The sequence below is a fragment of the Cetorhinus maximus genome, chromosome 15, assembly GCF_964194155.1.
Source record: "Cetorhinus maximus chromosome 15, sCetMax3.hap1.1, whole genome shotgun sequence".
Taxonomy (NCBI): domain Eukaryota; kingdom Metazoa; phylum Chordata; class Chondrichthyes; order Lamniformes; family Cetorhinidae; genus Cetorhinus; species Cetorhinus maximus.
In genome coordinates this window covers 54,089,132-54,114,204 of record NC_135893.1, presented here as the reverse complement: position 1 = coordinate 54,114,204, position 25,073 = coordinate 54,089,132, and the positions used below count along the sequence as shown (strand labels likewise).

Here is a 25,073-nt window from a genome sequence, read left to right as displayed (position 1 = left end):
TTCCCCACAAGTAGCCATTCCCAGACTACCTTGGCCAGATCCTGTCTTATTTTACTAAAATCCACTCTCCCCCAATCCAAAACAATTTTTTGCAACTTGTCTATTTCTTTGTCCATAACAAACTTAAACTGTACCATGTTGTGGTCGCTATCACTAAAATGCTCCCCCACCACCACCTCAGCCACCTGTCTGGCTTCATTCCCCAGCACTGCGCCGTCCCTTGTTGGACCCTCTACATATTGACCTAAAAAGTTCTCCTGTACACATTTCAAGAAATCCACTCCATCCAAGCCCTTAACACTATGTCTATCCCAATTAATGTTGGGGAAGTTGAAATCATCTAATATAACTACCCTATTGTTATTGTTTTACACACCTCCGCAAATTGAGCACATATTTGCTCCTCAATTTCCCGCTGACTATCTGGGGGTCTATAATAAACACCTAACAATGTGGCTGCCCCTTTTTTATTCCTAAGCTCTATCCACAAAGCTTCATTCGATGCCCCCTCCAAGATGTCATCTCTCCTTACTGCAGTAACTGACTCCTTAACTAATAATGCAATACCTCCTCCTCTTTTACCCCCTCCCCTGTCTCGCCTGAAGATTCTATATCCCAGAATGTTGAGCTGCCAATCCTGCCCCTCCCTCAATCACATCTCAGTGATGGCGACTCTATCACAATTCCACGTGTCAATCCTCACCCTTAATTCATCCGTTTTACCTGTAATACTCCTGGCATTAAAGTAGAGGCCATCCAGCCTTGCCTTACTGCCTTGAAACTTAATGCAGCTGTACTCCCTCTGACTTGATTGTTTTACTGTATTATGATGTGTCCCTATTCTGCTAACATCCGGTGTCCCTTCCTCCTGCCGAATTAGTTTAAATTCCTCCCAACAGCACTAGCAAACCCGCCCGCAAGGATGTTAGTCCCGCTCTGGTTCAACAATCCAATTGATTTAAAATTTTCGCTGCCCGTCCAACCTTACAGTTGGCGGGCAGGCGAAAAGGCCACGCGGCCGTTGCATTTTTAGAGAAATCTCATCCACGGGCGGGATGATGCTTCGATCTGTCATTAAAAAAAAATTCATCCTAATTTCTAATATGTCCCTGCTCATGTCATGAGGGGACATGTTTGTTAACATTTTAAAAATCTTTATTTTTTATTTTTAAAACCGTTCATCTCCGTGAGGCAGCTCTGTGCCTCAGGGAGCTTTTGTCGTGTGCACTTGCGTGCATGCGTGATGTTTGCGCTTGCCCTCCTTCCCCCCCCACACAGGCAGCATGACCCACCAGCGTGAAATCGTGGTCCGGCATTGATCGCGGGCGGTGGTCGGCTTCCTGATCGCCCCCGCCGGTCCCCCGCCGTGCCCGCCCAACAATGGCAAATTTCTGCCCCAAGACATAACATTGCACTCACAGTCTCGCTGTCCAAAGAATCAGCTGGTTACTTGGGTGTGTGCTTCCGGCCGCTCTGTCACAGCAGGCAAAGACCCAGTCCTCTCTCGCCAGGTGTACTGCATGCTCCTCATACTGGGTGAGGGCCCTGATCTCTGGCATCCCACCACCAGCCTGGGGCCTCTCCTTTTTATTGAGGGTGAGCTTGGCCTACATGAAGACAGACAGAGAGAGTGCGAGCAGGAAGCATGCCAAGGCAGTTGATAAGGATGCCTGCCTTGTGTGTGTGCTAAGTGGAGCCGTGTATGGGATGAGGATGTGAAGTGCACAGGGTGTGAGCCCAGATGGCGATGTCAGGGTGTGTGTGGGAGAACGAGTGACGATGTCCCCTGTGCTGGTAGTGTGTGAGACCCCTGTGGACTGTCATCCTGCAAACGTGTGAGAGGCTTGTGAGAGTGTGAGCTGAGAGGGATGAGAATGTTGACTTACCCTGGCCGTGCGGATGAGATCATTCATCCGTTTGCAGCACTGTATTGCTATTCTCCTACGGGACAGGTTGGCTCTCACTATCACGGACACCACCCCCCCCTCCCCGCCCCACCAAGGTGGGCTGGTGACCTTGGCCATCCCAAGGGTAGGGAAGGTCATGGTAGGGCCTCCACAGCGTCCATAGGGGACCCAGCAAGGCGTTACTAACTTGGGGGTTGTACACTTCCTGCTTTTGGGGGGGCCATCTCTCACCTGGAGCAGTCCTGGGCTGCTGACATTGAAAGGTCTGCGTGTAGGCGTGGTTTAAATATGGCATCTAGATCGAGGTTCCGCTGAGGTCTTGGTGGGGCAGACAAATCACAGGTCACCCGCTGGCAAAATGGTGTGTTTCCAACTGATGCATATTTATAGAAGGCGGACAATTGGGTGCAAAAATACACCATACCGGTCAACAGGGAGAAAGCCACTTTCCCCACCTAGCTCTAGTTTTTAAGGTTAGGTCGCCATCTTCTGGAGTCCCCCTGCCAGGGGAAATAGTTTCTCTCCCTTATCGACTGCTTTATTTGTATTAACCACCTCAATTAGATCAACCTTAATCTCCTATCATGGAAGGAATACAAGCCTGGTCTATGCAATGTGCATTTGTAGTTTAACCCAGGGAGGACAGGAAGGTAAAGTATATGTAGTAATTATCTGTATAAGTGTTAATTTAAATGTGACATCCTGGCATGATGAGAAACAGCTTAGAGTCTATCAAATGCATCCTCTGCGCAACATTTTTGGTTTCTTTATAAAGAAGGTGGTACAACAAATATATATGCCTTTAACAAAAATATCCCATTTCATTGAATTCCAGGTGCAGTCTGCTTACACTTCATACCTTACAACTGGTGAGCTTAGTGCCACTCTGATTGGAAACTGAATGGAAGAGGAATTGGCCCAGCATCACCCACTGACTGAGTTCTACCACCAGCCAGTCCTTCATTGTGAGGTTTTCATGTCACGCAACATGCTCTGTGTGTATAATCAGGGGCTGTGTCATTCTAAACCACGGGGGATCAGGAAGCATAATGACTTTATCTAAAGCGAGTGGAGCTGTAACCTGTCACTGACCTCCCGAGAACACAGGGTGTCTGGCAGAGACAGCTGGCACTGGTCGGGTGCTGCTCTTCAGTGTCACGCCACTGACAGGCTTCACCATGGCAACGGTTTCTTTGGAACTCTTTTCCTGTGACGGTGCAGGTGCTGGTTTCTGTTTCAGTAAAATAGAAACAATTAGAGAGAAGCTTCTCCAATTCTATTTTCCCTAATTCTCCCTTCCCCATCAGAACAATTACTCAAAGGGCATAGTCTCATTCAGGCCAGCCCATCATTCTGTTCAGGCTTTTACTATCAGTCTGTTGTCACACTGTGACATGTGGTGTGCCTGCCCTGTTAGTGGAGGTGGACAGGCTGTGGGGGTGGGAAGAGTAGGGAAATGAGGTGTGGGGTGAGGTGGGGAAGCAGCATAGTTCCAGCCATTTATTGTACTGGAAGCCCAGCACCAGCAATTGCCCCATTGAAGTGTAGAGTTCCTTGCCAAGTTAAGGTGAAAACTGCCCCCACCCCCCTCAGGTGGGTTAGTGTGTCTGTCTCTTGGTGTAACAGCCATGTTGGATCCCAGGCTGTGAATGAAGAAGCTCCTGGTCACACCCCAACGGTTTTAGGAGCCTTGCTCGAGATGGATAATTTCTCTTTCTCAAACAGGTGTCCAGGGATCTTGCGGACTAACTGCCAGGCCTCCCACCCTTCCTGATAGACATGGACTGCAAATGCTCCTGAAAGGTTTGCTGATTTTTGAGGCCCTTATCTATTCTTATAAAAGCCTCATACCTTGTGCCTACATCATATCTAAACTGTCACTTGACTGGTTTAAATACATTTTAAAATCAGCAAACAGGCAGGAAACAAAAAACAGTTTAAGAAAGACAGCCATTTCCTTCTGATTTTTTAATAATCTTTGGAGTTACAAGCAGTTACCAATCTGCTTAATCTGCTTAATAGTAATTAGCTATTAGCTGCCAAATCTATCCACAGCTATCAGATCTTATGGTCCTCAGGCAAAATGTTCTTTTGCAGCAGAATGCTATTTTGTACATTTTACTGACTTAAGGTCATCCTTTTTAAACGCGCCCTCCAACTTGCTTGAAAAGTAGCACGAGATAGACCTACCTCAGTTGGCTCAGACACATGACCACTGCCAGCTGTCAGTGGCTGACAGTCCTGATCCTGCCTCTTGCTCTTCAGCCTTGCACTCTACCCACTCCCTCAGTGGAAGCACCAGAATTCCCATGGGAATATAAAGTGGGCAGAGAATGGCCGTTCACAAGTTTTCACACCCATTATTTTTGTAGTTTGCAATTGGAACAGAGTATTCCCCGGAAGATCTGCCCACCAATGTCAGCATTAAACTTCAAAAAGCCACCATGTGTGTAATAAAGTTCCAGATTGCAACTATTCCTTAATGATGTTGCATTACCTGGGAGACATGTGGCATTTTCTGTCCTTTCAAGATAAACATAGCCTCTTCATGAGGGTCCATTTTCTTGGTGAATACCTTTCCAGCTTCTTTTCTGATAACAAGGAAACACAAGTATTCAATCTTGTCCACACACAGAGTTTATTACAATTTTCTGTCATGCTTCACTTATTGTGTTCTACTGGGAAGCTACAGATCTGTTTCAAAAGTTTGTCAGCTCTAGGATCATATCCCTGACTCATTGTCCCATTATACAGAATTCCAATGATCAAACTTCTTTCCCATTGTACAGAGTTCCAATGAGCAAACCCCTGTTCCATTGCCCCATTATACAGAATTCCAATGAGCAAACCCCTGTCCCATTGCCCCATTATACAGAATTCCAATGATCAAACCCCTGTCCCATTGTCCCATTATACAGAATTCCAATGATCAAACTTCTTTCCCATTGTACAGAGTTCCAATGATCAAACCCCTGTCCCATTGTCCCATTGTATAGAATTCCAGTGGACCAAATTTCTTCCCAGTCCCTATCATTGTGTAAAATCTGTCAACTGAACCATTTCCCACTCTCTCCAAGCTTTTTGTTAGTATTTGTCCCCTCTGGTATGGTTGAGAGTGGTGATGCCACCCATGTAATCATGGCTGCAAACCCGCATCCTGCCCCTGTGCCACCTTGAAGCCCACAAATGGCACAGTACACTCAGTTTTACCTGACTGGCCCAGTTTTCTTCTGAGTTGCTGGCTGCTCGTATTGCTTGATGATATCCTTGATGTTGTGTGTTGGCTCTGGAAAATGCTCTGAATTGAGTGTGGTGTGACGGACAGGGTCTTGTGTTGCAACATTGAGTTTTGGGGTTTGAGCAGCACCTGTATTTCAGGGGAAGAATTAATACAACAATTGTGTGTGGTATCACTTGTAACACATTTCCAACAATGGGAATGATGCTGCAAAATAGTGTCAAGACACTAAACTGTGCTGTGGAACAATCTCAGGTTCATGAGTCACTACCTGGTGAATTTCCAATCTTAGCTGGCACTGAATGAAGGTGGTTCCATAATTCTCTCTCCAGAGGGGTAGGAACAATGCAACAGGGATTTATCTGGTCCACTCTCTGCCTTTTCTATTGGTCCTGTATGGAGAACTAGGTTTTGCTGTACTGTGAATAGGAACCACTTCATTATCCATAAAGGGGATCGATTCTCAAGGAGACAAGCTGGATTTTTTTCAGTTAACTTATGCACTGATCCAGCTTTGGAGCATCAATTCTATGAAGCAGAACATTTTCCATTCAGGGCCCCCAAGTTCAGAAAACGCCTTGGGGCAAATAGGGCACAATAACATTTATGCTACATCTCCACCCTGTTTGTCTTGCCCTGGGGTCATCTTAGGCAAAAGAGGTCAGACGGCCTGAGGGGTAGAGGTCAGAAGCCTGAAGGGCTACATAAGATAGACAGGTGCTCATTCTGATTATGGCAACTTGTTTAGATGCAAAATTATTCTGTACTAGACATGTTTGGATACTGGACATTGTTGGTATCAGGTCAAACAATCTGAAAGGTGAGTATAACATATTCTCAAAGGAACTGGCAACACCCAGCAATCAGAAGGCCACTGGATTACCCAGATATATCTCTCTTTCCCAAGTACAGTTGTCTCACTACCCCAGGTACAGTTGCCTCTCTACCCCAGGTACAGTTGCCTCTCTACCCCAGGTACAGTTGCCTCTCTACCCCAGGTGCAGTTGTCTCACTACCCCAGGTGCAGTTGTCTCACTACCCCAGGTACAGTTGTCTCACTACCCCAGGTACAATTGCCTCTCTACCTCAGGTACAACTGCCTCTCTACCCGAGGTACAACTGCCCCTCCACCCTAGGTACAATTATTTCTCTATCCCAGGTACAATTGTCTCTCTATCCCAGGTACAATATCTCTCTAACCCAGGTACAGTTGTGTCTCTCTATCCCAGATACAGTTGCCTTTCTACTCCAAATACAGTTGACTCAGGTACAGTTGTCTCTCTACCCCAGGTGCAGTTGTCTCTCTATCCCAGGTACAATATCTCTCTATCCCAGGTAGAGTTGTGTCTCTCTATCCCAGATAGAGTTGCCTTTCTACTCCAAATACAATTGACTCAGGTACAGTTGTCTCTCTATCCCAGGTACAGCTAACTGACCCCTATGATCTTCTTGTCAGTCTACAGTGTAATGGAGCTCATTATTATCTCTGGTGTCGGACAGCACAGTTGTCCTTGAGCTGAGGATGACTTACTGGGCCTGTTGACAGGTGCCTTCCCTTTGGCAGCATTGTGGGAGATCAGCGGCTGGGCTGGGTCTTTGTTGGCAGCGTTAGTCTGTGAAACATACAGAACAGGTGATAATGTTCCAACTGCAAATATCTGTCTAGTCTGGAGACAGAACATAAGAAATAGGAGCAGGAGAAGACTATATGACCCCTCCAGCCTGTTCCGCAATTCAATATGATCATAGCTGACCTTTTGCCTCAACTCCACTTCCCCGCCTACTCCCCATATCCCTCAGTTTCCTGAGGGACCAAAAATCTATCTCAGCCTTGAATATACTGAACAATGGGACATGCATAACCCTTTGGGTAGATCATTCCAAAGATTCACAACCTTCTGAGTGAAGAAATTTCTCCTCATCTCAGTTCCAAATGATCGACCCCTCATTCTGAGTGTGCCCCTGTTCTAGATTCCCCAGCCATGGGAAACAACCTCAGTACCCATCCTGTCAAGCCCCTTCAGAATCTCATATGTTTTAATGAGATCACCTCTCATTCTTCTAAACTCCAGACAGTATAGGCTCAATTTACTCAGCCTCACCTCATAGGACAACCCTCTCATCCCAGGGACCAATCTAGTGAATATCATCCCAAGAGCTAATTTAAATGGTGAATAAGCACATCACTTTTTCCTTGTGTCAGCCATAGCTCTTTGGGTAGCACTGTTACCTCAGAAGGTTGTGGGTTTGAGTTCCACTTGAGGGACTTGAGTTCATAATCCAGGCTGACATTCCAGTGCACGATTAAGGGAGTGTTGCACTATTAGAGGGGCAGTATTGAGGGAGCACCACAATGTCAGACAGGAAATACTACTACATTGTTGAAAGGGCAATACTGAGATATGGCTGCAAAGCTGGAGAGACAGTCTAGGAACCGGTATGCTGGCAGAAAGGCAATATTGAGAGAGCACTGAACTGTTAGAGGGACAGGAGAACTGCAATGTTGGAGGGGAAGTACTGAGAGAGTTCTGCACTATCTTTCGGATAAGATGTTAAACTAAGGCCCTGTCTGCATTCTCATGTGGATGCAAAAGATCTCACGGCCACTATTTCAAAGAAAAGCAGTTTTCCCCATCTGTTCTGACCAATATTGCCTCCCCCAGCTTCACTAAAATCTGTTTGTTATTACGTTGCTGTTTGTGGGATCTTGCCATGTACTAATTGGCTACCACCTTCTTACAGTATAACATTGGCTACACTTCAAAAGTGCTTCATTGGCTCTAAAGAGTGTTGGGTGTCCTGAGGTTGTGAAAGGAGCTACATAAATGCAAGTTCTTTTTTTTTGACAGCTAATGAGTTCTTACAAGTTCCCGATCGGTCATGAAGAGATGGGAGCCTCCCCTGACCCTTCTTACACCCTCCTACATCCTCTTACATCCTTGCACACTCTCCTAAAGATCTGGAAATAGGCAGTTCTTGCACAGTTGGTAAATAACTGTGAATATTGGTGAATATCTCTGACAACCTGGGGTTGAGCGGATGATAGCAGGGTTTCAAACACTCCCAAACAATGGCTGCATCCAGTTTCTTGTGAGATTGAGGTCATGTTCAGTATTGTACTAGGGGTATCATACTTCAAAGACAATTGAATGTATAAGTTGGAAATATCACACTGCCACAGTAAGGTGGATGCTGTTAGAGATTGGGGCTAAGGTACATTTCTAAAGAAAGCAGGAACTGACCAAGGCTCCTTAGACAGCACTTTCCAAACTCACGACCATTAGCATCTAGAAGGACAAGGGCAGCAGACACATGGGAATACCACCACCTGGAAGTTCCCCTCCAAGTCACTCACCATCCTGACTTGGAAATATGTCGCCGTTCCTTCACTGTCACTGGGTCAAAATCCTGGAGCTCTCTCCCTAACAGCATTGTGGGTGTACCTACGTCACAGGGACTGCAGCGGTTCAAGAAGGCAGCTCACCACTACCTTCTCAAGGGCAACTAGGGATGGGCAATAAACACTGACCCAACCAGTGATGCCTACATCCCATGAATGAACAAAAAAAAATGCCTCTAAAGCTGAGCTGGGAGTGTTTTATGGAAACATAGGGCACTAAACTTAGCAAACCATTCTAGTCCATAATACTAACGGCTCTAGGCTTGATGAAAACAAAAATGCACTGCACATAGAGAATGCAACAAACATTCATGTGCTGGTCTGTTAACAGTTGAGAACATTGAGTATTGGCTAGTAAGCTGAGGCTGTGATCATATTGCAATGTTACAAGGAGAGGAAATAGCATTTCGGGTAGGAAGAAATCCAGAAGTAAGTGGCTCCTACCACAATGATTCTATAAGTTTTTGAATCAGATCCTGGTGACACCTCTGTAATCCCGACTCAGCTTCCTCTCGCTAGTGATGTGAACTTGTGTGAAATATCCCACCCTGGAATTCACCAACAGACTAATCAGTCCCACGACACGCAGTAAATTTCTCAGACCCAAAAGCACCCACCTGACCAGGGAAGTTCACTTTTGGTTTGGATGCTGTGATTGGTGCACTCTGGGTGCTGTTGGTGGCTTTCATGGCAGCGTTAGGGTCATAGTTCAGGCTGGAGTCTGGTGAGCTGGCACTTGTCATTTGCTGTTGGAGGGCCATGGCCTGCAGGGTCATTTGCTGGGCCTATTAGTGCAAACAAGAGGTAACACAAATCATTTAACTCACAAAGGCAGCATTTGGATAGGGCTGAAAACTATTATTACCTGTTATCAATGTCTGACATAGACCATGTTAAATGTTAAATAAAAATTAAGGGAAAATGCTGGCAATACTCAGCAGGTTGGGCAGCATCTTTGGAGAGAGAGTTGATGTTTCGGGTTTATGACTTTTCATAAGAACTGGGAAAAGTTAGAAATGCAATAGGTTTTAAGCAAATGAAAGGGGGGAAAAGTGAAAAAAACAACAGAAGGGAAGGTCTGTGACAGGATGGAACACAGGAGAGATTAAATGACAAAAGAGTTGGTGCAGGGCCAAAGTGAGTGGTGATGGGACAAGTAAAGAAACAAAGGATTTGCCTAGAGGAGGTGTGAATGGCGGGATAATAAACAGCTGCCATCCAAAAGCAAAAACAAGAGGAAAACTAGATTAAAACCAAAAACTGCAAAGAAGAAAAGGAACAAAACAGGGACAGAAATTACGATCTGAAACTGTTGACCTTGACGTTGAGTCCGGAAGGCTCTAGGGTGCCAAATCGAAAGATGAGGTGCTATTCCTTGAACTAATGTTGAGTTTCATTGTAGCGGTGCAGGAAGACGAGAACAGAGGTGGGGTCATGCTTGTGGACTGAACGGAGGTGTTCTGCAAGGCAATCATAAAATCTGTATTTGGTCTCCCCTGTATTGGGCAGACCACATTGTGAACAGTGAAAACAGTATACTAAATTGAAAGAAGTACACATAAATCACTGGTTCACCTGGTAGAAATGTTTGGGGCCTTGGAATGTGAGGAGAAAGGAGGTGAAAGGGCAGGTGTTAGATCACCTGCGCTTGCATAGAAAGGTACCACGGGAAGGGGAGATGGTAATGGGGGTGATTGAGGAATGGATCTGGATGTCACAGAGGGAATTATGAAAGGGCAGGGGAGGGGAAGATGTGTTTAGTGATGGCCCCTCCCCTCATCTCTTTCTCTGGTACATTGATGACTGTATCAGTGCCATTTCCTGCTCTTGCCCTAAACTGGAAAATTTCATTGATTTTGCTTCCAATATCCACACATCTTTCACCTTCACATGGTCCATCTTGAATTCTTTTCTTCCTCAACTTTTCTATCTCCAAATCTGGGGATAGGCTATCTACAAATACAGTATTCACTATAAGCCCAATGACTCCCACAGCTACTGCACCTCACCTACACTTCCTCACACCCTGCTTCCTGTAAGGACTTCACTCCATTCTCCCAGTTTCTCAATCTCTGTCGCATCTGTCCTGATGAAGAAACCTTTCAAAACAGCAGTTCTGATGTTTTCCTTTTTCCTCAACCAAGGATTCCCGCACTGTGGTTAGCATGGCTTTTGGCCATGTCTGTCTCATTTCCTGCACTTTGGTTCTTACCCTTTCTCCTCCCTTCCAGAGCCCTGAAAGGGTTTTCTTTGTCCTCACTTTCCACTCCAGTAGCCTCCATCTTCAACGGATCATCCTGCGCTAATTTCGCCATCTCCAACATGATGTCACCACCAAACACATCTTCCCCCTGCACTCCTCTTTCAGCATTCTTTATAAATCACTAATGTTGTCATTGGTTAGGATGATTATACTAGAACTCACCAGGAGGTAGGCTTGCTGATTTATGAAATCTTGCTGCTGGGCATTCAATTGAGGAGGGTCATAGCCTAGAGAACAATATTAAGAACAAAAGTACCAATTAAATTTTAATCAACAACCTTTTCTCTTTCCTTAGACTTGAGAAATCGTTTTGTATTTTCTTGCCTTCCCTTTTTTTCCAGGTATTCTTACAACAGGGAATGGACCTGGGAATAGAAAGGGCCTGGGAATGGGAATGCTGCTGAGAATGGGCCTGAGAATCAGAATAGGCCTCACAATGGGAATAGGGTAATTCTCTTTACAGTGCATTGGCTCTTCAATAAAGAGCTTTGGGCCTTTTTCCTTTCCTCCCTTTGCTCTAATGGAAAGCAGTGGGATTCACTGATGGTTGACAAAACCTGTCAGGTCAGCACCAGCATGAGTTAGTGCTATTTACAGTTTAAAAAAAAATCACTGCTTGACCCTGATCAAAATGAAATGACTGGATCACAAAGCATTTTTGCCAGTGGAAAGTTCCTATCAAACCACGAACACTGACCTTGATGGGCTCCAGGGGTCTCCATTGATTTCACAGGGGTCAGCTGAGCCTCGTCTCCATTGCCAGCTCCTACTTTCCCACCTCCCTTCATTCGGGCTGACACTAAGGAAGACCGTTCCAAATCCTTTGAATGGGAAGGAGAAAAAAATGCTTCACACCAAAACATGCCCAATTGATGAAAATCATGACTTAACTAATTCCAGAATTAACAAATTCCTGAAGCAATGTTATTTAAAATGCAGCAACTTAACTAGCATTAAAAAAAACTCAACTTAAAACAACCACTGAATGAAACCCCAACAAAACTTTCTCCATAGCTTAACAAAAGCCCACTAGTTAATTAAACCCCACAGGATAACCATCCTCACAGCTTAACAAAACTGTACCAGTGAAACCCCACACTATAACCATCGCTACAGGTTAACAAAAACCAACTAATTAATAGGATCCCACAACATTACAAAACTCTATAAGTTAATGAAACTTCACAACATAACTAAAACCCCACTAGTTAATGAAACCACACACACATCATAGCCTGAACGGAAACTTGGCTGAGGGGTGACCACACCTTTCACCTTAATGAAGCCTCCTCGCCTGGCTATGTCCCCCACTAACTGCCCTGTCAAGATCGTTGCAGAAGATGCTCATCACCAAATCTCACCTTGGCCTGACCGCCGACTCCAGCACCTCCTCCTCTTTTGAACATCTCACCTTGTTCCAACCCCTTACCTCTTCTTCAAAATCATTATTCTCTATCACCCTCCCAAGTATGATAATTTTCTCACTGAGGTATCTTCACTGCTTTCTTCCCTTAGCAACTACACCAAAAGACTTCTCATCCTTGGTGATTTCAACCTCTATTTCAACTCATCATGCTCTCTCTCCTTTGATTCACTGCCCTCTTATCTCCTCACCCAACTTCCCCTCCTGGTCTCCATATTAGCCAATATTATAAATGGTTCTCTCTCATCTAGTGTTGTCCCTTTCTCCTTTAAACCTGCCATCATCACCTCTCTCGTCAAAACACCAACCCTTGATCCATCTGTCCATGCAAACAACTGCCCCATCACCAACCTCCCTTTCCTCTCCAAAGTCTTGAATGTACTGTTGCCTTCATTCCCGTCTTTGCCAGAACTCCATATTTCAATCCCCCAAATCAGGTTTCCACCCCTGTCACAGTAATTAAATGGATACTATGAAAGTCACAAATGACATCCTATGTGACTGTGACAGAGGTAAACTTTCTCTCCTTGTCCTTTTTGACCTGTCTGCAGACTAACACTTGACCACATCATCCTCCTCCAATGCATCTTCACCATCATCTAGCTGGGTGGGACTGCACTCATCCGATTCCATTCTTATCTACCTAATCGTGGCCAGAGAATCACTTGCAATGGCTTTTTTCCCCTCTCCTGCTCCACTACCTCTGGTGTCCCCCAAAGGTCTATCCTTAACCTCCTCCTATTTCTCATCTAAATGCTGCCCCTCAGCGACATCATCTGCAGACACTGTCAGTTTGCACATGTGCTCTGATGACACTCAGCTCTACCTCACCACTACCTCTCTCAACTCTTTAATTATTAGGATAATTAGCTAAATTATCAAATTGCTAATCTGACTTCCAGCACTGGATGAGCTGAAATTTCCTCCAATTAAATATTGGGAAGACTGAAGCCACTGTTCCAAACTCCATTCCCTATCTACTGACTCTATCCCTCTCTGAGGGATTAAAACCAGTCTGTTATCAATCTTGGTGTCATATTTGACCCCGAGATATGTTTCTGGCCACATATTCGTGCTGTCACTAAGACCACTGATTTCCAGCTGCATAACATCGGCGAACCTCATCTCTGCCTCAGCTCATCTGCTGCTGGAACCCTCATTCATGCCTTTGTTACTTCTAGAGTTGACTATTCCTATGCACTCCTGGCTGGTTTTCCACATCTTACCCTCCATAAACTTGAAGTCATCCAAAATTTTACTACCGGGTCTTAACTCACATCCTCCTGTGCTCGCTGACTTACTTTGGCTCCTGGTCAAGCAACGTCTCAATTTTAAAATTCTCATCCTTGTTTTCAAGTTACTCCATGGCCTCGCCACTCCCTACCTCTGTAATCTCTTCCAGCCCCAAAACCCTCCAACACATCTACGCTTATCTAATTCTGGACTCTTGTGTATCCCCGATTTTAATTCCTCCACCATTGGTGGTTGTGCCTTCAACTGACAATAAGCGTTAAAGCTGTGGAATTCCCTCCCCGCACCTTTCTACCTTACTCTCCTCCTTTAAGATAAACCTTAAAACCTACCTATTTGACCAAGCTTTTGGTCATCTGCTCTAATATCTCATTATGTGGCTCGGTGTCTCTTTTGTTTATCATGTTCCTGTGAAGCATCTTGGAACATTTCATGATGTGAAATATGCCATAAGTTAATGAGGTTTGCAGCTGAAGTCCCTTTCTTGACATTCATGTAGTTCTCTTTGATTTTGAGAGATTTCCTCAGCATCTTGTTCCCTGAATATTTATTAACTGGAAGAGCAGTGGCATCTCCCTGTGCTTTGTGCATGACAGTTTAGGCAAGTCCTCAATACCTATTCCTACACCATTACCTTGACCCTGTTTCCCACTCAGGAGCAGAGCTCACTGACTCTGGGCTGCAGTTAGCACTGGTTTAATAATTAATGTGAGGGCGTCAGGCATTAGCAACAATGAGGTTCTATGCAATAAACAAAGGACAGTCACCCCATCAAGTCACTTCTTCCACATTCTTCCACTTCTTCCTAACTATGCTTCAGTTCTGCCGAAGGGTCATGAAGACTCGAAACATTGACTGATTTCTTCTCCACCGATGCTGCCAGACCTGCTGAGTTTTTCCAGGTAATTCTGTTTTTGTTTTTTCACTTCTTCCACATGCTATCCAGTCTGCTCAATTGTGGATTCTACCTCTTCCTGAATACTGGTTTAACTTGAATGGGAGTCAGTTAGCACAGTTGGTTAAGAGTGTTAAGAATAACAGCAAAGGCATGGGTTCAATCGGTACTGGCAGAGGTACCTCCTCGCCTTGCCCAATAGTGACATCGTGGCATTAGCCACGATTAGCATTCCTCAGATGACCGTGGCACAGGTTGAAAGCAGCGACCTGTACCAGTCATCCAGTGCAGCTGCCAAGCTACCCAGACTTCTTGGATCCTCCTCTCCTCTGGGATCATACAAAAACAACTGAGAGAGTGGGGACAGCAGCACAAATATGAATTAGCAGCAGGAGCAGGCCATTCAATAGGCAGAATTTTCCCAGATTTGCACTAAGTGCGGTAGCGGGTGGGTAAAATGGAGTCCTACCCACCAACAAAAATGGCGGGTTTTCATGTCGTATTGTCCCGAGACCGCCTCTATTTATTCGCTCTCGCGAAACACACTGCTTCCATGGCAGGAGAGCTCTCATTTGTCGACCACCTTCACCCCGCTGTTGCATCACGCTGGCCGCCAGCTTTAATAGGCAGCTGCCAGTAAAGCGCTCATCGCTACCAGCTCACCACTGCTACTCGGGAGACATGGCCAGCAAAGGGAAAAAGTCTGCAGCCCCGCGGATCAATGATGGGTCCCTCAAGCGACTGCTGGATGCCGTGGAGGCCCGCCGGGATGTGCTCTACCCCTGTTCTGGCCGCAGGATGAGTAGCAATGTCTCTAACCTGGCTTGGGAGGCAGGGGCAGCGGTGGTCAGCGCAAATGCCCTGCAGAGGAGGACAGCCACCCAGTGCCACAAGAAGATGAAAGATCTCCTCCGTTCTGTCGGGTAAGTCACTCTTTTCATCACTCCCAACTCACACACTCACAAACCCATCACATATCCGCAAAGCCCTCACTCACTGCCAGTGCAAGGGACATCACCATTCACTCTTTCACACACACGGTCATTGTCCTCATCCCGTCCATGGGACCACTCTCCACCCACACAGACCAGGCAAACTTATCATCTGGCCTGGCAGGCGTCCTGATTGACTCTCCATTTGTATCCATGCAGGACAAACTGGCTCACAACAGGAGGGAAAGGTCGCAGACAGGTGGAGGGATGCCAGAGATCAAAGTTCTGACAGAATCTGAAAACAGAGCCATCCAGCTGGCCGGCGATGACCTGGACCGGTCCTGTGCTGACGGTGAGGTCGGCGCGCTTCTACCAAGTGAGGATCCAGCAGTGCAACATCCATCAGACAACCATGCTGTGAGTAATGTGTCCTCTTTCACAGGTCACTGCCATGCACTAATTATCACCCTTTGCTTTCGCAGGCACATCTGCCTAACAGCCGACAGAGTCTATGGCCCAGGGCCTCCAATCAAGCCCTGAAGAAACCTCTGAAGAGGAATCTGAAGGCACCCTCCCTGAAGTCCCATCACAGCGCTCACCCACACCCTCCACCAGCGCAGAGACACAGATTGCACTCCTCAGGTTGCAAGGCACGATGGAGAATCCATCTGTCCTCAGGCTGAGGTGATAGTGCCAGCATTGCAATGCACCGAGGTCAACACTGGCAGGATGGCAGCCGCCATGGAGACCTTGGTCCAGGACTTCACTCCTGCACTGCTGCGCGGGCTTAACTCTATTGCTGATGCCATAATTGGCCTCCTACAGTGTGTATGCGAGAGGGGTGCTGAGCAGCTCGATCTCACTCCAGCTACCCTGTTCCTCAAGGAGTCAGCTAGGGGCCCTTGGGCACCCATAGGGAGGAGGATCAGCAGGTGCACACTCTGGGGCCATCCACCCAGGTCACTCTGGAAGTGACCGGCCCATCCGAATCCCCTCATTCTGTATCCTCCGCAGCTCCAGCTTCACAGGCCGAGGAGGGTGCCACTGCCACACAGCAGGACCCCAAAAGCAGGCCAGGGCCCACTGTCTCGGCCCTCCAGAGGACCACAAAAATCATCACAGACAGGGCGTCACAGTCAGCAGGCTGCCTCCTCCCCTGCTGTGGATGTCCGGGGAGCACCAAGACGTAGCGGCAGGGTCAGGAAAGTTAAGTAAAAGTAGTTGCACAGCCTGGGCGCAGGTGCTGGTCACCCGTGCATACTGTTCACTATTATCAATAAACTCCTAAGAATGTCTCTCTGCCTATGGCTCCTTGTTCTGATGAGCAGTGTTCTTGTCACTCAGATGTGAACCCCTTCTGCACAAGTTAAAAGGCAGGTGCCTCAGTCCAGGGCCTCTTCCCTGTGCTCTGTGTAGCCTTCAGACCATAGTAATGGTCCAGTTTCACACTCCCTGGAAACATTACTGATATCTGCACCTCGACGGTGCTGGTCATTGCTGCCAGAATGTAGTGGGCAGGCATCACAGAGTTCTTTCATTCTCTCGGTGTGCTCTCAGCACCTTTAAGGCAGGGATGGCCCCGATCACACCAGCATCTGTGCACCAGCTCCTGAACGGCTGAGGTGCTGAAGGTAGACACAGCATCAGATGAGTCTAAAGATCATGGAGCGAAGGCGAGTTGCCCTCGGCCAGACAGGAGACAGATATTCTCAGAGGCTATGTGAAGATTCATGGAGTGTCCTCACTGCATGTTGTCATCATCCTCCTGCGATTGAGCGACTATTAGGGCCTCCACTGCATCTCCATGACAGGAGCATTCACTCAGAGGGTATTGGCACTGCCATAAGCCAGACTGGAGTCAAACGTTCACAACAGCAATGTGAGGATCAATGGGGGCACCTCATCATCCTGTCGTCAACATCCTCCACAAATCTGGCAGCTTTAAGGGCCTCCTGAGCACACCTCGTCTAGCCAGTGCAAGAGCCTCATCGTCACCACAGAGGACCCCCTCACCCTCATCTCCATTGGTGTCCTCCTCATCCGAGGAGACCTCCAGCTCCTCCTCAGCCAGCTCGTCTCCCTGTTGGAGTGCCAGGTTGTACAGGGTGCAGCAGACGACGACGATGCGTGACACCCTCTGTGGACTGTATTGCAGGGCTCCACTAGACTGGTCCAGGCACTAGAATTGCATCTTCAGCATCCCGATGGTCTGCTCCACCAAGTTGCGAGTTGCTGCATAAGCCTCATTATAGCGTCGCTGTGCTGCAGTCTGAGGCCGCTGCATGGGTGTCATCAGCCACGGCCTCTGCGGGTAGCTCTTGTCCCCAAGAAGCCAACCCTACAGCCTCTGTGGACCCTGGAAGACTGCAGGGATCTATGGGCAACTCAGGATGTCGGCGTTGTGCACACTCCCTGGAAACAGTGCGCATACCTGCAGGATGCGTTTCTGGTGGTCGCATACCAGCTGCACGTTCAGTGAGTGGAAGCCCTTGTGGTTGATGAAGTCCACCGTGTGTAGCGATGGAGACGTGAGTGCCACATGAGTGCAGCCAATCACACCCTGCACCTGTGGGGATCCCGAGATCAGGGCAAATCCAATGGCCCCTGCACCCTGACTGTCCCCGTACCGGGCGAAATGCACAAAGTTGTGTGCCATGGAGAAGATGGCATCCGTGAACTCATGGATGTATTTGTGGGTGGCGGATTGTGAAATCCCACAGAGGTCACCTGTGGAGCCCTGAAAGGAGCCACTGGTGTTGAAATTGAGCGCTGTGGTCACTTTCACAGCCACTGGCAGTGGATGCCCTCCATGTCCCCTTGGCGCCAAGTCCTGCAGTAAGTAGCAGATGTGAGCAACCAGGTTCCTAGACATGTGCAGTCGTCAGCGACACTGGTTCTTAGTCATCTGTAGGAATGGCAGGCAGCGTCTATAGACCCTGGGTGTCACTAGGTGCCAACCAGCCACACTCACTTTCGCTCCTGGGCAGCAAGTCTGGGAACGCCTGCTGCCCCTTCTCCATGAGGTTGCTGCTCCTGCCTTTGCGCAGCCAGGTGCCTCAGTCACTCTCTCTTCCGTCTTCCACAGTCTCTGTAGGAGATCAGGCATACAGATAGGTCACCAGGATCCATGATCCTGACGTGGTCCTTCTGCAGCATGAAAGAGAGAGAGATACATGGTTATCATGGCTGTACTTAGCACCTCTCCTGGCCCTGTGTGACCGCCCCTTAATGCTTCCCGGAGAGTGCTGGTCACCCCTCAGATGGTCATAGAGATGAGTGCGCTGCATGGCTGCCCTGTCAACCTGTGACATGGGGAACACTGGTCCAAAGCGGGATGCTGAGATTGCAAGGGGCTGTGAGCACCTCCAGCAGTGACTGCTACATGGCCAGCAATGGCGAGGAGATTGTACAACGTGTGCAGTTCAACTGCTCTGCAAAGTGGTGGCAGACTTGAAGTCTGTGCCGGGGTGTCGGTGGGGACAGGTAAGGTATGGAGTGCTTGGTGACTCTTTGGTGCCACCGTGATGCTTGCATGGGCAGGTCTGACCCCAATCATTTCGCTGTGGCTGCGCCTGATCTGTCTCAGTTGCAGAGGCACGGTCAGTTTATACGTGTCCCTAATGCGTGGCCACTTCCCTCGCTTACCCTGATCCCCACCTCAATTGCCTGTGTGCAGGATGCAACGCCAGGGCAGCACTTGACCCCCAGCGACAACGGTCGCTTCTGAGGCTGTCAGCACTTGCCCCGGGACACCCCCCTCCCTCAGCAGTCGCCTCCGAGTTTGGCCAGCACTTGCCTCTGGACACCTCCCCCTCTCGGCAGTCGCATCTGGGGCCAGGCATCAGTTGCCCGTGCCCCGCGGCGCCCCTGAGTCCTGTAAACAGCAGGTGAGCTGTGGAGAACGCTGCTGCTCACTTACTTCAGTTCCACCAAAGTGAAGGCATTTCCCTTAGAGGGGAGACCACTTATTTTTAAGCTGCGTCCCCTAGTTCTAGTCTCTCCCACAAGGTGAAATATCTTTTCAGCATCCACCCTGTCAAGTTCCCTCAGAATCTTGGAAAAACTCAGCAGGTCTGGCAGCATCTGTGGAGAGGAACACAGTTAACGTTTCAAGTCCGAATGACCCTTCATCAGAACTAAGTAAAATTGAAAAGAGATGAAATATAAGTTGGTAAGGGGGGGATAAGAAGAGCTGGATAGAGGGCCAGTGATAGGTGGAGATAACCAAAAGATGTCACAGACAAAAGAACAAAGAGGTGTTGAAGGTGGTGATATTATCTAAAGGAATGTGCTAATTAAGGGTAGAAAGCAGGACGAGCAAGGTGCAGATAGCCATAGTGGGGGTGGGGTGGGGGGAAGGGACTGAAATAGGCTAAAAGGTAGAGATAAAACAATGGATGGAAATACACTTGAAAATAATGGAAGTAGGTGGGAAAAGAAAAATCTATATAAATTATTGGAAAAAACAAAAAGGAGGGGGAAAATCGGCAAGGGGGTGGGGATGGAGGAGAGAGTTCATGATCTAAAATTGTTGAACTCAATATTCAGTCCGGAAGGCTGTAAAGTGCCTAGTTGGAAGATGAGGTGCTGTTCCTCCAGTTTGCGTTGAGCTTCACTGGAGCAATGCAGCAAGCCAAGGACGGACATGTGGGCATGACAGCAGGGTGGAGTGTTGAAATGGCAAGCGACAAGGAGGTCTGGGTAATGCTTGCGGACAGACCGAAAGTGTTCTGCAAAGCGGTCACCCAGTCTACGTTTGGTCTCTCCAATGTAGAGGAAACCGCATTGGGAGCAACAAATGCAGTAGACTAAATTGAGGGAAGTGTAAGTGAAATGCTGCTTTACTTGAAAGGAGTGTTTGGGACCTTGGACGGTGAGGAGAGGAGAAATAAAGGGGCAGGTGTTGCACCTTCTGCGGTTGCATGGGAAGGTGTTGTGGGAGGGGGTTGAGGTGTAGGGGGTGATGGAGGAGTGGACCAGGGTGTCTCAGAGGGAATGATCCCTGCGGAATACCGCCGGGGGGAGTGAAGGGAAGATGTGTTTGGTGGTGGCATCATGCTGGAGTTGGCGGAAATGGCGGAGGATGATTCTTTGAATGCGGAGGCTGGTGGGGTGATAAGTGAGGACGAGGGGGACCCTATCATGTTTCTGGGAGGGAGAAGAAGGTGTGAGGGCAGATGCGCAGGAGATGGGCCGGACACGGCTGAGGGCCCTGTCACCCACCGTGGGTGGAAAACCTCGGTTAAGGAAGAAGGAGGACATGTCAGAGGAACTGTTTTTGAAAGTGGCATCATCAGAACAGATGCGACGGAGGCGAAGGAACTGAGAGAATGGGATGGAGTCCTTACAGGAAGTGGGGTGTGAGGAGCTGTAGTTGAGGTAGCTGTGGGAGTCGGTAGGCTTGTAATGGATATTGGTGGACAGTCTATCACCAGAAATTGAGACAGAGAGGTCAAGGAAGGGAAGGGAAGTGTCAGAGATGGACCATGTGAAAATGATGGAGGGGTGGAAATTGGAAGCAAAATTAATAAATTTTTCCAGGTCCAGACAAGAGCATGAAGCAGCACCGAAGTAATCATCGATGTACCGGAGAAAGAGCTGTGGGAGGGGGCCGGAGTAGGACTGGAACAAGGAATGTTCCACATACCCCATAAAGAGACAGGCATAGCTGGGGTACCCATAGCCACACCTTTTATTTGGAGGAAGTGAGAGGAGTTTAAGGAGAAATTGTTGAGTGTGAGAACAAGTTCAGCCAGACGGAGGAGAGCAGTGGTGGATGGGGATTGTTCGGGCCTCTGTTCGAGGAAGATCGGAGAGCCCTCAGACCATCCCAGTGGGCGATGGAGGTGTAGAGGGATTGGATGTCCATGGTGAAGAGGAGGCGGTTGGGGCCAGGGAACTGGAAATTGTTGATATGATGTAGGGTGTCAGAGGAATCAGGGATGAAGGTGGGAAGGGACTGGACAAGGGGAGAGAGAATGGAGTCAAGAAAGCAAGAAATGAGTTCTGTGGGGCAGGAACAGGCTGACACGATCGGTCTGCCGGGACAGTCCTGTTTGTGGATTTTGGGTAGGAGGTAGAAGCAGGCCGTCCGAGGTTGGGAGACTATCAGGTTGGAAGCTGTGGAAGGAAGATCTCCAGAGGAGATGAGGTCAGTAACAGTCCTGGAAACAATGGCTTGATGTTCAGTGGTGGGGTCATGGTCCAGGGAGAGGTAGGAGGATGTGTCTGCGAGTTGACGCTCAGCCTCTGCGAGGTAGAGGTCAGTGCATCAGACAACAACAGCACCACCCTTGTCAGCGGGTTTGATGACAATGTCAGGGTTGGACCTGAGAGAACGGAGTGCAGCAAGTTCAGAGAGAGACAGGTTAGAGTGGGTGAGAGGAGCAGAGAAATTGAGACGACTAATGTCACGCCGACAGTTATCAATGAAAAGATCAAGAGAAGGTAAGAATCCAGAGGGAGGTGTCCAGGTGGAGGGAGAATATTGGAGGTGGATAAAAGGATCCGTTGAACGGGGAGAGGACTCCTGCCCAAAGAAGGGAGCACGAAGACGAAGGCGGCGGTAGAAGAGTTCAGCATTGTGCCGAGCCCGAAATTCATTGAGATGAGGGCATAAGGGTATGAAACTAAGTCCTTTGCTGAGCACTGAATGTTCGGCGTCGGAGAGGGGATGCCACTTTCAAAAACAGTTCCTCTGACATGTCCTCCTTCTTCCTTAACCGAGGTTTTCCACCCACGGTGGTTGACAGGGCCCTCAACCGTGTCCGGCCCATCTCCCGCGCATCCGCCCTCACACCTTCTTCTCCCTCCCAGAAACATGATAGGGTCCCCCTTGTCCTCACTTATCACTCCACCAGTCTCCGCATTCAAAGGATCATCCTCCGCCATTTCTGCCAACTCCAGCATGATGCCACCACCAAACACATCTTCCCTTCACCCCCCGCCAGCGGCATTCCACAGGGATCGTTCCCTCCGAGACACCCTGGTCCACTCCTCCATCACCCCCTACACCTCAACCCCCTCCCATGACACCTTCCCATGCAACCGCAGAAGGTGCAACACCTACCCCTTTATTTCCCCTCTCCTCACCGTCCAAGGGCCCAAACAGTCCTTTCAAGTGAAGCAGCATTTCACTTGCACTTCCCTCAACTTAGTCTACTGCATTCGTTGCTCCAAATGCGGTTTCCTCTATATTGGAGAGACCAAACGCAGACTGGGTGACCGCTTTTCAGAACACCTTCGGTCTGTCCGCAAGCATTACCCAGACCTCCTTGTTGCTTGCCATTTCAACACTCCACCCTGCTGTCATGCCCACATGTCCATCCTTGGCTTGCTGCATTGCTACAGTGAAGCTCAACGCAAACTGGAGGAACAGCACCTCATCTTCCAACTAGGCACTTTACAGCCTTCCGGACTGAATATCGAGTTCAACAATTTTAGATCATGAACTCTCTCCTCCATCCCCACCCCCTTTCCGATTTTCCCCCTCCTTTTTGTTTTTCCAATAATTTATATAGATTTTTCTTTTCCCACCTACTTCCATTATTTTCAAGTGTATTTCCATCCATTGTTTTATCTCTACCTTTTAGCCTATTTCAATCCTTTCCCCCCACCCCACCCCCACTATGGCTATCTGCACCTTGCTCGTCCTGCTTTCTACCCTTAATTAGCACATTCCTTTAGGTAATATCACCACCTTCAACACCTCTTTGTTCTTTTGTCTGTGACATCTTATGGCTATCTCCACTTATCGCTGGCCCTCTATCCAGCTCTTCTTGTACCCCCCCCCCCCCCCCACCTCACCCCGCCGCTTAATCCAACTTATATTTCACCTCTTTTCTATTTTTACTTAGTTCTGTTGAAGGGTCATTCGGACTCGAAACGTTAACTGTGCTCCTCTCCACAGATGCTGCCAGACCTGCTGAATTTTTCCAGGTATTTTTGTTTTTGTTTTGGATTTCCAGCATCCGCAGTTTTTTGCTTTTATCCCTCAGAATCTTACACGTTTCAATAAGATCATCTCTCATTCTTCTAAACTCCAATGGATACAGGCCCAACCTTTCCAACCTTTCATTGTAAGATAACTCCCCCATCCCAGGTTTCAGTCAAGTGAACCTTCTCTAAGCTGCTTCTAAAGCATTTATATCCTTTCTTAAATAAGGAGACTGAAACTGTACACAGCACTCTAGGTGTGGTCTCACCGACGTCTTGTATGACTGTAGCAAAACATCCCTACTTTTATATTCCATTCCCCTTGCAATAAACAACAACATTCCATTTACCTTCCTAATCACTTGCTGTACCTGCATACTAACATTTCCTGATTCACGTATCTGGACACCCAGATCCCTCTGTATCTCTGAGTTCTGCAATATCTCTCTATTTAAATAATGTGTTACTTTTCTATTCTTCCTGCCAAATAATAAGTTCTCATTTTCCCACATTATATTCTGTCTGCCATATTTTTGCCACTCATTTAACCTATCATTTATTGCAAGGGGAATGAAATATAAAAGGAGGGATGTTTTGCTGCAGTCATACAGGATGTTGGTGAGGCCACAGCTAGAGTGCTGTGTATAGTTTCAGTCTCCTTATTTAAGAAAGGATATAAATCCTTCACATACTCCTTAAGTTCGCTTCACAACTTACTTTCCTAGCTATCTTTGTCATCAGTAAATTTAGCAACAAAACATTCGGTCCTTTCATCCAAGTCATTGATATAAATTGTAAATCATTGAGGTCTCAGCACTGATTCCTGTGGCATTCCACTTGTTACATCTTGCCAACCCAAAAATGACCCATTTATCACTACTTTTGATTTCCTGTTAGCTAACCAATCCTCTATCTATGGTAATAAAATACTCCCTACACCACGTGCCCTTATTTTGTGTAGTAATCTTTGATGTGGCACCTTGTCAGGTGCCTTCTGGAAATCTAAGTACAGCACATCCACAGGTTCCCCTTTATCCATGTTGTTTGTTATTTCTTCCAACAACTCCAATAAATTAGTCAAACATGATTTCCCTTTCCCAAAACCATGTTGACTCTGCTTGATTGCAATGAGATTTTCCATGTGGCCTGTTATAACCTCCTTAATAATAATAATAGAGTCCAGTAATTTCCCTACACACCCTTCCCCCACCATAATCAAATTCTTTAGCATAGGTTTAGCTGTAAATCAGCTGAAGATCCACAGAAACTCCAGTAATAGGTCACACGAGTGGAAAGATATGTCCCTACCCCCAAAATGTTAACATTGAGGTCACAGGTGGAGACAGTGTACGGTCGTGGGGGCTCTTTGTGCTGTAAGCCTTCATGGTTCTGTGCTCCTCACAACACTTGGTAGGTACTTACCCCTCTAACTCTTGGCCCTATTTTCATCACATATTCATTCAGCTCTTTTTTAACAAGTGTAACTTACTTAACTTTGCTCTGAGTCCATTCCATTCGACCACTAATCTTCAGGATAAAATTCTTTCTAATCTTTAATCTTTTGAGGCTTCTTAATTTTCTCTAACACTCCCACCTTAGCAGTACCCTGAGTTCTGGAACCTTTTTTCTTACTTATCCTTGAATTCTCAACAATGCAGCACTGCCTTTCGGAAGGATTCGTCTTATCTCACGGACATATTTCCTTTTAGAACATGCCTGAAGTACCGTACCCCATTTTCATACGATAAAACAGGATCAAACAGGCTATCAAGATAATGATCGAGTCCTTTTTGAGAGCGGTGTTCATTGAAGGCATTGGAATCTACCAA

At 47.4% G+C, this 25,073-nt stretch overlaps 1 protein-coding gene across 1 annotated transcript in view; it reads right to left on the bottom strand.

The window, feature by feature from the left end:
• Nucleotides 1-25,073, bottom strand: part of myo15aa (myosin XVAa) — a 169,076-nt gene that overhangs the window by 64,420 nt on the left and 79,583 nt on the right. The window contains 8 exon segments of the mRNA XM_078559219.1: nucleotides 3,000-3,138; nucleotides 4,405-4,498; nucleotides 5,118-5,274; nucleotides 6,677-6,758; nucleotides 9,163-9,330; nucleotides 10,971-11,035; nucleotides 11,506-11,629; nucleotides 24,975-25,066. Of these exon segments, the coding sequence (XP_078415345.1) occupies nucleotides 3,000-3,138; nucleotides 4,405-4,498; nucleotides 5,118-5,274; nucleotides 6,677-6,758; nucleotides 9,163-9,330; nucleotides 10,971-11,035; nucleotides 11,506-11,629; nucleotides 24,975-25,066 (921 nt within the window).